At 45.4% G+C, this 13681-nt stretch overlaps 1 protein-coding gene across 1 annotated transcript in view; it reads right to left on the bottom strand.

The window, feature by feature from the left end:
* Nucleotides 1-2589: 2589 nt before the first annotated feature.
* The window catches only part of LOC121859388 (transient-receptor-potential-like protein), a gene marked incomplete in the record, with an annotated part of 64444 nt that continues 53352 nt past the window's right edge, over nt 2590-13681 (bottom strand). The window contains 2 exon segments of the mRNA XM_042356169.1: nt 2590-5096; nt 5431-5702. Of these exon segments, the coding sequence (XP_042212103.1) occupies nt 3973-5096; nt 5431-5702 (1396 nt within the window).

Below are 13681 nucleotides of genomic sequence, written 5' to 3'. Positions count from 1 at the left end.
AGTGTACATGGCATTCAAGCCGGAATTTGTTCTCGGTAAAGTTTCTGCTCTTGGTAGTAACCCCGGCCCCCCTCTATTCTTAGTAGCTGCAGCATTTGCTAAATACATTGTATTTTGCAGGGTGTGGTTAGAAATGTCATTGTTTACACGGCGCTTGCCTCTCCTGGGTGGGAGGTAGAGGGTGGAGGGTGTACTGCTGCCCACTAGCTCTGTGTTGGCTAAACGATGACACCGTTCCCGTTCCTCCTCTACCATTCCTCCTCGCTTCAAGCTGTGTGGGAGCTTCCTGTGCTGTTCCCTCTGCATTATCGTGTGATCTGGGTGAATGAATAACTTCGCATTTCTTCTCGTCACATAAGATCTTCTTTTCGGGGAAGGGGGGGGGGGGTTAAAGTCCGCAACGCAGGGTAAACAAGACACATTAGACAACCTTGAGACGCTAACCACAACTATTATAACCACATCACCACCAGCTTGTAGTGTGAGTCAGTACCACTAGTATAACCACATCACCACCAGCTTGTAGTGTGAGTCAGTACCAGTAGTATAACCACATCACCACCAGCTTGTAGTGTGAGTCAGTACCACTAGTATAACCACATCACCACCAGCTTGTAGTGTGAGTCAGTACCACTAGAGTAACCACATCACCACCAGCTTGTAGTGTGAGTCAGTACCACTAGTATAACCACATCACCACCAGCTTGTAGTGTGAGTCAGTACCACTAGTATAACCACATCACCACCAGCTTGTAGTGTGAGTCAGTACCAGTAGTATAACCACATCACCACAGCTTGTAGTGTGAGTCAGTACCAGTAGTATAATCCACATCACCACCAGCTTGTAGTGTGAGTCAGTACCAGTAGTATAACCATATCACCACCAGCTTGTAGTGTGAGTCAGTACTCAGTATTATAACCTTATCACCACCAGCTTGTAGTGTGAGTCAGTACCAGTATTATAACCTTATCACCACCAGCTTGTAGTGTGAGTCAGTACCAGTAGTATAACCACATCACCACCAGCTTGTAGTGTGAGTCAGTACCAGTAGTATAACCATATCACCACCAGCTTGTAGTGTGAGTCAGTACCAGTAGTATAACCACATCACCACCAGCTTGTAGTGTGAGTCAGTACCACTAGTATAACCACATCACCACCAGCTTGTAGTGTGATTCAGTACCAGTAGTATAACCACATCACCACCAGCTTGTAGTGTGATTCAGTACCAGTAGTATAACCACATCACCACCAGCTTGTAGTGTGATTCAGTACCAGTAGTATAACCACATCACCACCAGCTTGTAGTGTGATTCAGTACCAGTAGTATAACCACATCACCACCAGCTTGTAGTGTGATTCAGTACCAGTAGTATAACCACATCACCACCAGCTTGTAGTGTGATTCAGTACCACTAGTATAACCACATCACCACCAGCTTGTAGTGTGATTCAGTACCAGTAGTATAACCACATCACCACCAGCTTGTAGTGTGATTCAGTACCACTAGTATAACCACATCACAACCAGCTTGTAGTGTGAGTCAGTACCAGTAGTATAACCACATCACCACCAGCTTGTAGTGTGAGTCAGTACCAGTAGTATAACCACATCACCACCAGCTTGTAGTGTGATTCAGTACCAGTAGTATAACCACATCACCACCAGCTTGTAGTGTGATTCAGTACCACTAGTATAACCACATCACCACCAGCTTGTTGTAGTGTGTATTCAGTGACCAGTACCAGTAGTATAACCACATCACCACCAGCTTGTAGTGTGATTCAGTACCAGTAGTATAACCACATCACCACCAGCTTGTAGTGTGAGTCAGTACCAGTAGTATAACCACATCACCACCAGCTTGTAGTGTGATTCAGTACCAGTAGTATAACCACATCACCACCAGCTTGTAGTGTGATTCAGTACCACTAGTATAACCACATCACCACCAGCTTGTAGTGTGATTCAGTACCAGTAGTATAACCACATCACCACCAGCTTGTAGTGTGATTCAGTACCACTAGTATAACCACATCACCACCAGCTTGTAGTGTGATTCAGTACCAGTAGTATAACCACATCACCACCAGCTTGTAGTGTGAGTCAGTACCAGTAGTATAACCACATCACCACCAGCTTGTAGTGTGAGTCAGTACCAGTAGTATAACCACATCACCACCAGCTTGTAGTGTGAGTCAGTACCACTAGTATAACCACATCACCACCAGCTTGTAGTGTGAGTCAGTACCAGTAGTATAACCACATCACCACCAGCTTGTAGTGTGAGTCAGTACCAGTAGTATAACCTTATCACCACCAGCTTGTAGTGTGAGTCAGTACCAGTATTATAACCTTATCACCACCAGCTTGTAGTGTGAGTCAGTACCAGTATTATAACCTTATCACCACCAGCTTGTAGTGTGATTCAGTACCACTAGTATAACCACATCACCACCAGCTTGTCGTGTAAGTCAGTAGCTCAGTACCACTAGTATAACCATATTGCCACCAGCTTGTAGTGTGAGTCAGTACCTTATCGCCACTAACTGGCTCACAAACAATTAAGGAATAACTTAAACTCAGCTTTACGTGTAACTGTTATAATAACTGTTTTATTTTTAAATTATTATTCATTATGTTAAGTAATCTCTCATATACGATATAATACAAATTAAAACTTAATAAATAATCGAGACTACAAACCGAATACCGTCACACAAGAGAAACTATTAGTTGTGTGTGTTGAAAGATGCTTGTGTGTATAAAAGGTATGCGCACTGTCATCTTCCACATATCAGCGACCCATCGACCTTTGTCTGTTCACTAGAAAGTTGTGGTCAACCCGCGGCGTTTTTTCTGGGTAATTCTTCTTCATCTCTTGTTGTCCATCATCCCGTTTTGTTTTTTAACCTCTTCATCACTGATCAGCTCGTTAGCCACTTTTGCAATCGGTCGCATGTTCTCCACAAAATTGTCAGAACTTAACACATACAGTATAATATCTATAGAGTAATCTTACACAACTATATCATCATATACGAGAGAAATACATTGTTTTTTACATATATTCTTTTCTAATTTCACAATTATTAGGTATTGTAGAATTCATATATTCGTATAAATGTAAGGATTATATCCAGGTGTGTGTATACAGCATTGGGACTGGAAAAGAGAGCATCAACAAAGCAACTATGTCAGTACTGTATCATATATTTATATTATAAGCTAAAGAAGCATTGTTTCTTGCCACCACTTTATTATACGCAATGCTTTAGGATCGTCAAGTATACACAGCACGACTAGAATCGTAACAATATCCATCCACCAATAATCATAAGTTACTTATTATCTATTAATTTGATTTGTTCTATGCAAGTTGTGGTGTTACGAGTGAGGCTGTGCCTCCCAGGGGCTGGTACACACTCAACTGTAAGCATTCTGTAAGGAAGGACCTGGAGGGCTATGATGTTGGTTCAGCTCTTCAGGGTACTGTTGACACAGCTCCGATAAAGCGTAACTCAGTTGTCTGTAATAGTCAATACTACAAGCATTATCATTTATATATAAGGCAGCAAACATTTACAAGATATATAATTCAAGGTGCTATGGAAGCATATAAATAACCGAAAGACACAAATAATGAATAATAATTAAAAGATCTTGAATATGACAATAAAACGTGTACTGACCTAAAAGGCTTTCACAGAGAAAATTCAATTGATTAGAGATTTTGAAATGCGCGGAACGATTGTTAAGAAGACTGAGCAGTGTCTATTACAAAACAGAGACAGAGAAAGAATATAATAAACAAATTATTTCATAAACATAAGAAGCTGGACATGCATAAAAAGTGTCTAACAATTATGATCTTATTCCTTTTATGGTTGAAATGTCGTTCCACCCAGTGACTAGTATTCCTTTAAATACATATGATGGGCGATGGTAGTGGCGACTCCCACTAATCAACCTAAAGCCACCCGCCCTTCTTCTCCTCAGTTGGGGTGGGTGCCAACAGTGGTCGACTCGGGGTAGATGAAGCGTTATTGTGGAAGGTCGCAGCTGGCGGAGTCGAAGGTTTCTGTTCACTGCTTGAGACACTCTTCTCTTGGGGAGACTTTATTTCTGGGGAAACCTTTTCTGCAGGTGCCTTCTCTGGCGAAACCTTCTCTGAGGGAGTTTTCTTTTCTGTGGAAACCTTTTCCGCAGGTGCCTTCTCCGGCGAAACCTTCTCTGAGGGAGTTTTCTTTTCTGTGGAAACCTTTTCTGCAGGTGCCTTCTCTACTGGAATCTTCTCTGTTGGAGGTTTTTCCACGGGAGCCTTCGGGGCTGCCGGAGCTTGGGGCTTCACGAATGGCTTGTGAGAGGGAGGAGATGGAGGCACAGGAGTCTCTGTTGGCTTAGGGGTGGAGGGGATTACGGCAATGGTAGGTGGTGGACTGCTTTGGACGTCAGATTCTTGCTTGGGTGGAGGCCGTGATGGGCGACGGACAAAGTCCACCGTCTCCAAATCATCGGAACCAGTGAATGTCTGCTGCTGGACCTGCTGTACCCGAGGGGCGGCGGGACGGCGAAGAGCATGCTCAGTATCAGGGCCACGACGGGCACCCACGGCCGCTGGGGGAGGGATCCTTACTGCTGAGGGATCCTTGATGGGGAGGCGTCCTATCTGCTGCAGTTTGGGGGGTGCCGGACCCTCAGACTTCTGTTGATTGTTGATGGGCAGTTGTCCACTGGGCTTGGCCTGGCTAGGCTTTACGGCTCCCGGTTGCTGCTGGATTTGAGCCACTGGTTTCTGAGGTGCACTTTCTTTCTTCTGAACTTGAGCTTCATCCTTGTTCACATCTTTCTGCTGGACTTTAGGGGCTTTGGTCTCTGACACCGTTGAGATGGTTGCTGGAGGCTTCGTAGACTTTTTCTCAGCTTTAGAAGCTTCAGGTTCTGCCTTCTTTTTGATGATTAATAGAGAATCCTTCACGTTACGGGGAACAGGCACGTCTAAGCTGATGGGTCCGACGTCCCCACCTTCCCTATTAAGCGTGGTGGAGGAGCGACGTCCTGGCACAGTCAGCATGTTGGGATCCTTTGCTTGACCTGCGGTATCATAGTCTCACTTATCCATATTATGCAGCATATATTTTATTGAAAAAAATCAAATACATTCCTACCTCAAAAATATTTCAGAAAACCTTGGTATGATACTTTTGATATTATAAAGAAATAAGTTTTCCAAGTGGAAAATGTATTAAAAAAAAGGCATTAAATAAACCTCTAGAATATAAATAATTTTTTATATTATGGTAAACGACCCAACTTAATCAGCACCCAACAACGACTGTCTTATCATGAAAACTGTCTTCCCAGTCGCTTACAGTAGACATAAACATACACAAAGAATTTAATTAAACTTTTGTTATTTTGTACATACCGTCCTTGACCTTGCCCTGTGCGGAGCAGAACCTGTTGCCGTCAGGGTAGGGCGGCATTGGTGATTGAGAGGGAGAAGCGTTGGGGCTCAGGTCCAGGCTCTTAATGGCGTCCAGCAGGTGAGGTCCTGTGTACAAGTCCGGGAAAGGCGAGCAGCCGCGGGAGGAGCCTGGAGAACCATCTGGTGTTCCTTCCTCCATCTTCCTGCGTGCCTTCTCCATGGCCACCTTCAGATTCTCACGGCCTGGGGCGTCGCCCATGCCAATCTGGGACCTGACGAGGTAACAACAACTTGTTTTAAAGTGCATAATGCACAATTGGAGGTGATCAAGGAAAAAAAAACGCCTTTAAACTGACTTAAGAAGTGGCCGAGGATATGCCGTTTCGGCAAATTGGCAATAGTCACCACTAAATTATGTCAAATTTTACCATGAACGAACCACTGAATACTGTGAAACTTGAGTATGCATGCATTAAGATTATTGTTGGTTCTTTCCTTCTAAAATCAGGTTTAGTTCAGTGATGGCTTTTGTCACTTCTTCAATAAACTCAAAGTGTTTTTCCTTAATCTTCGACCATATTTGAATTATATCAAATAATGTCTTGTGAAATCTCGAAAAACCGTCTGGCAAGGACGCCAGCCTGAGCGAGCCTTTATTGGTTACAGTCGTAGGTTTACCTCCTCACAGTACTGTGCTACTACATACTCCTTCCCTCTACCACTATCTCTCACTTACCCATCCTCGACCTCTACAGTACACCTAGTGTCTCTCCCTCCCTCCCTCTACCACTATTCCACCTTACCCATCCTCAACCATCATTACACCAGCCAATAACACTCTACCTTAAGTTTCACCATCTACAATTCATTCTATTACAAATATGTTTCAACACCGAAAATCTAAGCATGATAAACCGAGGCACCGACTATATACAGAGATAGTGAAGAAAATTGAATAAGCGAGATAGTAGTGATTTGTAACGATGTTAGTAAGCAAATAGATAAGATAAAGCCTAAAAAGTCACCAGGTCCCGATGAGATAATTGCCAGAGTATTAAAGGAATGTAAGGAAGAGCCCAGTCGGCCCTTAGCAAAATTGTTTAACATGTCATTAAAAACGGGTGTAGTACCAGAATCCTGGAGAATAGCGAATTGTGATACCGATTTTCAAGAAGGGAGATAGATCACTATCCTCTATTTACCGTCCAATTAGTTTAACATCAATTGTAGGCAAATTGCTGGAAGAAATAATTTCAAACTCTATTCGAAATTACCTGGAGAAAGACAAGTTGATCAATGATTCCCAACATGGCTTCATAAGTGGGCGTTCATGTCTGACTAATTTATTAATATTTTTTTCAGCTGTTTTCAAATCAGTGGACGACGGGCACAATTATGATGTTGTGGTATACCTCAACTTTAACTAAACCTTTGACAGAGTCCCCCACGAAAGACTAATACGAAAAGTGGAGGCTTATGGCATTGGAGGAAATATTCTAAAATGGATTAGGGCTTGGTTACAGGACAGGAAACAACGAGTAAGCATTAATGGCACTAAATCTGATTGGGGTAACGTTACTAGTGGAGTACCCCAAGGCTCATTACTTTGACCATTATTATTTATTATATACATAAATGACATAGATATAGGCGTAGACAGCAACAGAAGTAAATTTGCTGATGACACTAAATGGGGCGTGTAATTAAATCTGTCGAGGACTCCTCAAAACTACAAGAAGATCTAAACAAATTTTTCGAATGGTCTGGACAAATGTAAAGTGCTTAGCCTAGGAGATGTAAACAGAGAAACCAGATATCAGATGAATAACGTTGTTATAGAGAAATCCAACTGTGAGAGAGATTCAGGAGTAATGATAAGTAGGAATCTTAAACCAAGTCAACAATGTGTATTTGCTCGAAATAAAGCTAATAATGTACTTGAGAGTGTTAGTTACAAGACTAGCGAAGTTATCCTAAAACAATATCTTGCGCTTGTGAGACCTCACTTGGATTACTCAGTTCGTTTCTGGTCACCCTACTACAGAATTGATGTAGAATCCCTAGAAAGAATTCGGAGGAGAATGGCAAGAATAATCCCGGGCATTAGGAACCATGAGTACAGAGACAGGTTAGAGCATCTTAATTTGCACGTCCTCGAGAGACGTAGAGTGAGGGGCGATATGATTGTCATGGGTTGCGTTGGGCCTCCCGCACAACCCATCCCAAATGTTTGTTTACGGTAGAGATAAGGTAACCGGCCAGCCATAACTGGGACATGTATGGGAGGGGGGCAGGCCAGTGAGACAGTGGTGTACTGTTCATCACTTCACGCCTCCAAAAAACCAATTTAGCCAGTGGGCTTTAGACCTTGGGTTAGAGAAGACCTCCTGCTCCGCGGACTTAAGACCAGGGGCCATACAGTCCTACCAGTGCTACGGGTCTGTGTGTGCAAATCCCCAAGATTTTTGTTAAGTCCAGCGACAAGTTAACACATCCTGTAAAGGAAGTGATCAATGGTGAGGGCCTGTTTGCTACAAGAGCACTCCAGGCCGGCCTAATAGATCTAAACTATTAATTCACCAGGTTGACAAACTCTCCCTTATAACTTACGGTACTGTGGCGTGAATGTGAGTGACTGACCTATCCATGCAAATTATAAGTCCAGTGTATGGAATTGTGCCAAATAAACGTAAGTGCAATCATCTGCCCGTATCTGTGATCCCTTTATTATTATTATTACCAAGGGTAATGACTGATTGGTTATGACAAAGTATAACCAATAACTTAGATGGATGTTGGAAGTTAGTGGAATTCATTAAATCATCATTTATCAAGTACATAACGCATTGAATGCCGGAAGCAGAGCAAAATTCTACGTAGTGATACACCATAATCTCTTGGGTGAGTAACCAGTGTGAAGGTATCCGAGTTCTACGGTAAGAAAGCCACTTTCCTGCATTTAAAACGTAACAATTGGCGCCCGAACAGGGACCCAGACCGTGGATGATTGCACAATTGTATCGCCACACCTACACCATGTCAGCTCGTGCAGCGGCTTTTGAGGAAGCACGTGCCCTCGGGCTGGAGGGGGCTGAGGCGGTTGCATACATGGAGAAGGTTGAGGAGAGAGAAGACAAGGCTGCGGAGAGAGAAGACAAGTGACGCGAGCACGAAGAACTCTTAGCCCAGCTAGACTTTCAGAAGGAAGAAAAGAAGCTGGAACGTGAAGAGAGACAAAGGGAACGGGCGTTCCAACTGGCCTTAGCGGAAAGGAACCAAAATTCTCCCACTCAAAACGTCACTTATAGGAAATTTCCACAGATGCCCACCTTTAAGGAGGGCGAATCCATGGAAATGTACATTTCCCGGTTTGAGCATCTCGCAGAAGCCTACGAGCTTGATGACAGCATTAAGGAATTTGAGTTCCTGAGCCTATTTGATGGGAAAGCTTTAGGGATTCTTCGACGACTAGAGCGTCCTGAAAATAAATTCCCTGACATGAAGTCTGCACTGCTGCGGGCATATGGGCTGATTACTGAGCAGGCCAGGCATCAGTTCAACAGGGCAATGTTGGAAGAAAATGAAACGGCTGCACAGTTCCGGGATCGTTTAAGGGACTATGTGGCTCAGTGGATGAGTAAGGATGAAACCCCCAAGTCCGTGGAAGGGGTTATAGACTTAATGGTGCGCACGCAGTTTGAAAGGTCTTGTCCTCCTGAACTTGTGGCTCAAATCAGGGCTAATGGAGTTAAGACGTCGAAGGAAATGGCAAGCAAATCAGACGCTCATTTCAGCGCTTTCGGGTACCACACTCGGAGGCGGTGGTCGAACAGGGAGTCGGCAGGTAACCAACAAAGTCAACAACCTCTACAGAAGCAGCCACCGAACCCACCCAGGCAACAAGGAAATGACCAGCAACCACAACCGCAAAGACAGCAACAGAAACAGCAGCAGAAGCAGTACCAAGGCCTCCCGAAGTATCAGGACAGTTGGCGCCCGGGCAACAATCCACGATGGAACCAGCGGCAGGAAGCCGCCGTGGCTCAATTCGTAGGCCAAGGTGCCAGCAATAATAATCCACAAAGAGACCAGCAGCAGGAAGCCTCCGGTGTTCAAACTGTGGGCGGGGAGTGGCCTGACCTTCCAGCAGGGCCGATCGTCATGCAACCTGAAGCAGGGGCTCATACCGAATCAAGTCTACCCCAACACCCCTACTGACTAACTGCCGCCTCCAACCTCTCCTCGAGGGGTCACCCCACCTTTCTTGTTAAACCTGGATACGTTGGAGGAGTTCCAGCGACTGTCATGCGAGATAGTGGGGCATCAGGCTGTATTGTCAGGAAGGAATTGGTGGGGCAACATCAATACACCGGAACACAAGTAAGTGTTAAATTAGCCAATGGTTACATTCAAACGGTTCCAGTGGCCAAGATTGAGGTGGACACCCCCTTCTTCTCAGGTTGGGTCACTGCAGCAGTCATGAGGGAACCTATATACGATCTCATCATTGGGAATATCAAGGGAGCAAGAAACAGTTGTGCAGTGGATGCTGCAACCCAAACTGATGCTGCCGCTTTGACCCAAATTAATGCTGCTGCAGTCACTCGGGGTATGGCCCAAACAAAACCTCGAGTCACCCCATTGGCTATTGCCACATCGTCTGATCTCATCAATAGTCAGGATGTCGTCCAAGAGCAAGAGGATGACAGCACGCTCACTTCGGTACACAAGAGTTTGATAGTTGGGACCATCAAGGAGACATTTGGGAATCGAACGAGGTTCGTAAAGAAGAGGAACCGTCTCTACCGAGAGACTGTGGCGTCTCTGGGTGAAACACGACTGCAGTTCGTGGTTCCTTCCAAGTACCGCCTGGCTGTATTCAAGCTAGGTCATTGCACTGCTCTCGGCGGTCATATGGGTAAAAAGAAGACCTTTGACCGCATCAGTGCAGCGTTCTTCTGGCCAAGGATGGGCCAGGAGATCACCAGGCTAGTCCGCTCTTGTGATGTGTGCCAGAAAACCAGTGATCGAGGGCGAGTTCCGCCTGCACCACTACAGCCCCTCCCACTGATCTCTGAACCCTTTGAGAGGGTGGCGGTGGACATTGTAGGGCCGATAAACCCAAGGGCGAGCGATGGGGCAAAGTATATTCTCACCTTGGTGGACTTTAGCACGAGGTGGCCCGAGGCTGTATCCTTGAGGAACATTGAGGCCACGACTGTTGCAGAAGCCATGTTGGAAATCTTCTGTCGGGTTGGTATTCCCAAACAAGTCCTCAGTGACAGGGGAACCCAGTTTACTTCTGCCATGATGGAGGAGTTGGTGCGGTTGTTATCGGTAAAGGGGCTAAAGACAACACCCTATCACCCGATGTGCAACGGACTCTGTGAGAGGTTTAATGGGACGCTGAAGAAAATGCTCAGGAGGATGGCAGCCGAACAACCTAAGGAGTGGCCACGCTACATTGCCCCACTTCTGTTCGCGTACCGGGAGGCGCCACCGAGCTCGCTCAAGGTGTCTCCCTTCGAGCTTATGTACGGCAGGTCCGTCCGGGGACCACTACAGGTTCTTCGGGAACTGTGGGATGATGAGGAATCAGATCCGGAAGTCAAGACCACTTATTCATATGTCATTGACTTAGCTGATCGTCTCCAAGAAACCTGTCAACTGGCAAAGCAAGAGCTGATAAAGGCTCAAGAGGTCCAGTTACAAGACTAGCGAAGTTATCCTAAAACAATATCTTGCGCTTGTGAGACCTCACTTGGATTACTCAGTTCGTTTCTGGTCACCCTACTACAGAATGGATGTAGAATCCCTAGAAAGAATTCAGAGGAGAATGGCAAGAATAATCCCGGGCATTAGGAACCATGAGTACAGAGACAGGTTAGAGCATCTTAATTTGCACGTCCTCGAGAGACGTAGAGTGAGGGGCGATATGATAGAGGTGTATAAATGGAATTCAGGGCTAAACGAAGGTGATATAACCAAGTACTCAAACTATTCAACCAGGAGCGAACTCGTAGCATTTGTTTTAAATTAGACAAATTTAGATTTAGGTGCAAGATAGATAAACATTGGTCTCGAAATAGAATAGTGGATGAATGGAACAAGTTACCATACTGTACATCATCATTAACTCGAATATGATGGATAGCTTCAAACATAGGTTGGATGGATATATGAGCGATAGGGGTTGGGTGTAAATGCAGAGACGTCAGCTGAGCAGTGAGGTGAGAAGACGCATGTCGCAGTTACTCCCGACCCACGAGCTCCCACTTGCTCACGTCGGCGCCTGGCCAGACTTACTGTCGCCACACACGCCACTCTCACTTTGACGTGGATATCTCGTCTCTGTTGAATTATCTTGCTTGTTTCTCTGTGTTTTATGCTCACATTTCTTAGTGCCCTCACCGATTCTCCCAGTATTAACGAACCCTGCGGGAACTGTCGTTAGGACAGGCCACAAAGGGGCCCCTTAGAGGGGTGTGAGCTGGGCCGGTGAGTTTAGCTGATAGGGTAGAGTAGGTTCCCCCTTTTGGGGGTCCTGTTGCAAAAACAGAGCCACCAACCTATGACCCCCGGGGTTGGCTACGGCACTGGTCCTAAGGCAACAAGGAACTAGGTAGGTGTAGTGAGCCTTCATTGCGAGAGAGACGTAACCAATGGAAGGAAAATGCCACAAGAGGCCTCGGAAGGAAAACAAAAATCTCTGACATAGACAATATATCCCCAGCAATCCACCCCGTGGAAGAACCACCCACCTTCGCGACTCCGACTGTGAAGAAGTACAAGATTCCCAAAGAAACCGAATTCAACCATGCATACGAGGTAGTGGTAGCACTGGAACTAGAATACAAGAACATCAAGTTCAGTGTGAAGCCCAATCTAGTTGGAGACTTGATACTTCCCCCCCCCTCCCCCCAAGACCACAACACAGCCAAGATCCTCAGGGAGGTCACCAACCTCAACGGGAAGACGGTCAAGATAATACCATTGGACCCCGAGGAGAAAACAACCAGAATGGTCCTACTACGATATCCTCTGGAACTACCTGTATAAGTCATCAAAAAACATCCAAAAGTGACCAAGGCAAAGCGTTGTGTTACGAGTCAGGTCAAAGCACAGGCAAGGCAAGTGCTAGTGGACTTCAAGGGGACAGTCCCAGAGGAGGTAGACCTAGGCAACTGGGGGACTTACAAGTTGCGTCCTTTTGTCCCAGAACCACTACGATGCTACAAATGTCAGAAATTTGGACATCACCAATCCAGATGCCACAAAAAAGTGAGATGTGGCATTTGCAGCCAAAGCCACAAGACAGAAATGTGTATTCAAAAGTACAAGGAAGGAACCATCACGACAGCCAAGTGCCCAAATTTTGGAAAGAAACATTACGCTTGGAGCACATCATGCCCAGAGAGGAGAGAGCTGATGAAAAATGCAATGGCAAAAATTCAACCACAAAACACAACAGAAGCACCTTAGAGCACATTCGTATGGGGTCAACAGCGACAGAAAAAAGTCAACCCAACATCCACCCCGCCCCAACAGTCAGAGGTTTCCTTCCCTGCACTTTCCCCACCAGGCTACAGGACAAAACTGAAGACACCGGGACAAAATCAGTCCATGCAGGAAACCATGACAAATCAGTGGACTCCACAACTGCAGCTCCAAAGCTGCATAGCAGTAAAAGTACAGAACACTCCAGTAGTGGTGGAGAACATCATATTGCCTGGGACACTAAAACCCCCCTCAGGCGACCACCCAACTGAATACACCCCAGCCTGCCAATCTACAAGCGGCATTCACAGAAGAACAAATAAAACAGATGATCACCATTATGATAGTGACTTTCTCTACTATAATAAAGAAATAAGAAACCAGCACCGAAAATATAATAAATGCAGTTATGACACAGCTCACAGAAAAGATGCAGGAAGACCAGACCCCCAAAACTGCACAAATACAAGTGGAACAAACGACGCCCTTGAGTCAGATATCAGACAAGAGGAAGAACTTGGCATTCGAGAGATCACTCAAAACCGTGAAGCCTCAAGCCCCTCGCAACAGATCACGAGGAATTGAACAAGCACAGACCGTCAGCAAACACACGATCACAGACAAGAGCGACAGCACCCTGAAAAAAGCAGAAAAAACTCCCGAGATACCTCCAAAAACAAGCGGAATTCCACCTCCTGCTCCTCCCTTAGAGCAGGTGCCCAAGAAACAGCCACCAATGAGCACACCATTCCTA

Source organism: Homarus americanus, unplaced genomic scaffold (assembly GCF_018991925.1).
Source record: "Homarus americanus isolate GMGI-L3 unplaced genomic scaffold, GMGI_Hamer_2.0 scaffold7626, whole genome shotgun sequence".
NCBI lineage: Eukaryota > Metazoa > Arthropoda > Malacostraca > Decapoda > Nephropidae > Homarus > Homarus americanus.
The sequence above is the reverse complement of the archived record's forward strand: the minus strand, read 5'-3'. Positions and strand labels throughout refer to the sequence as shown.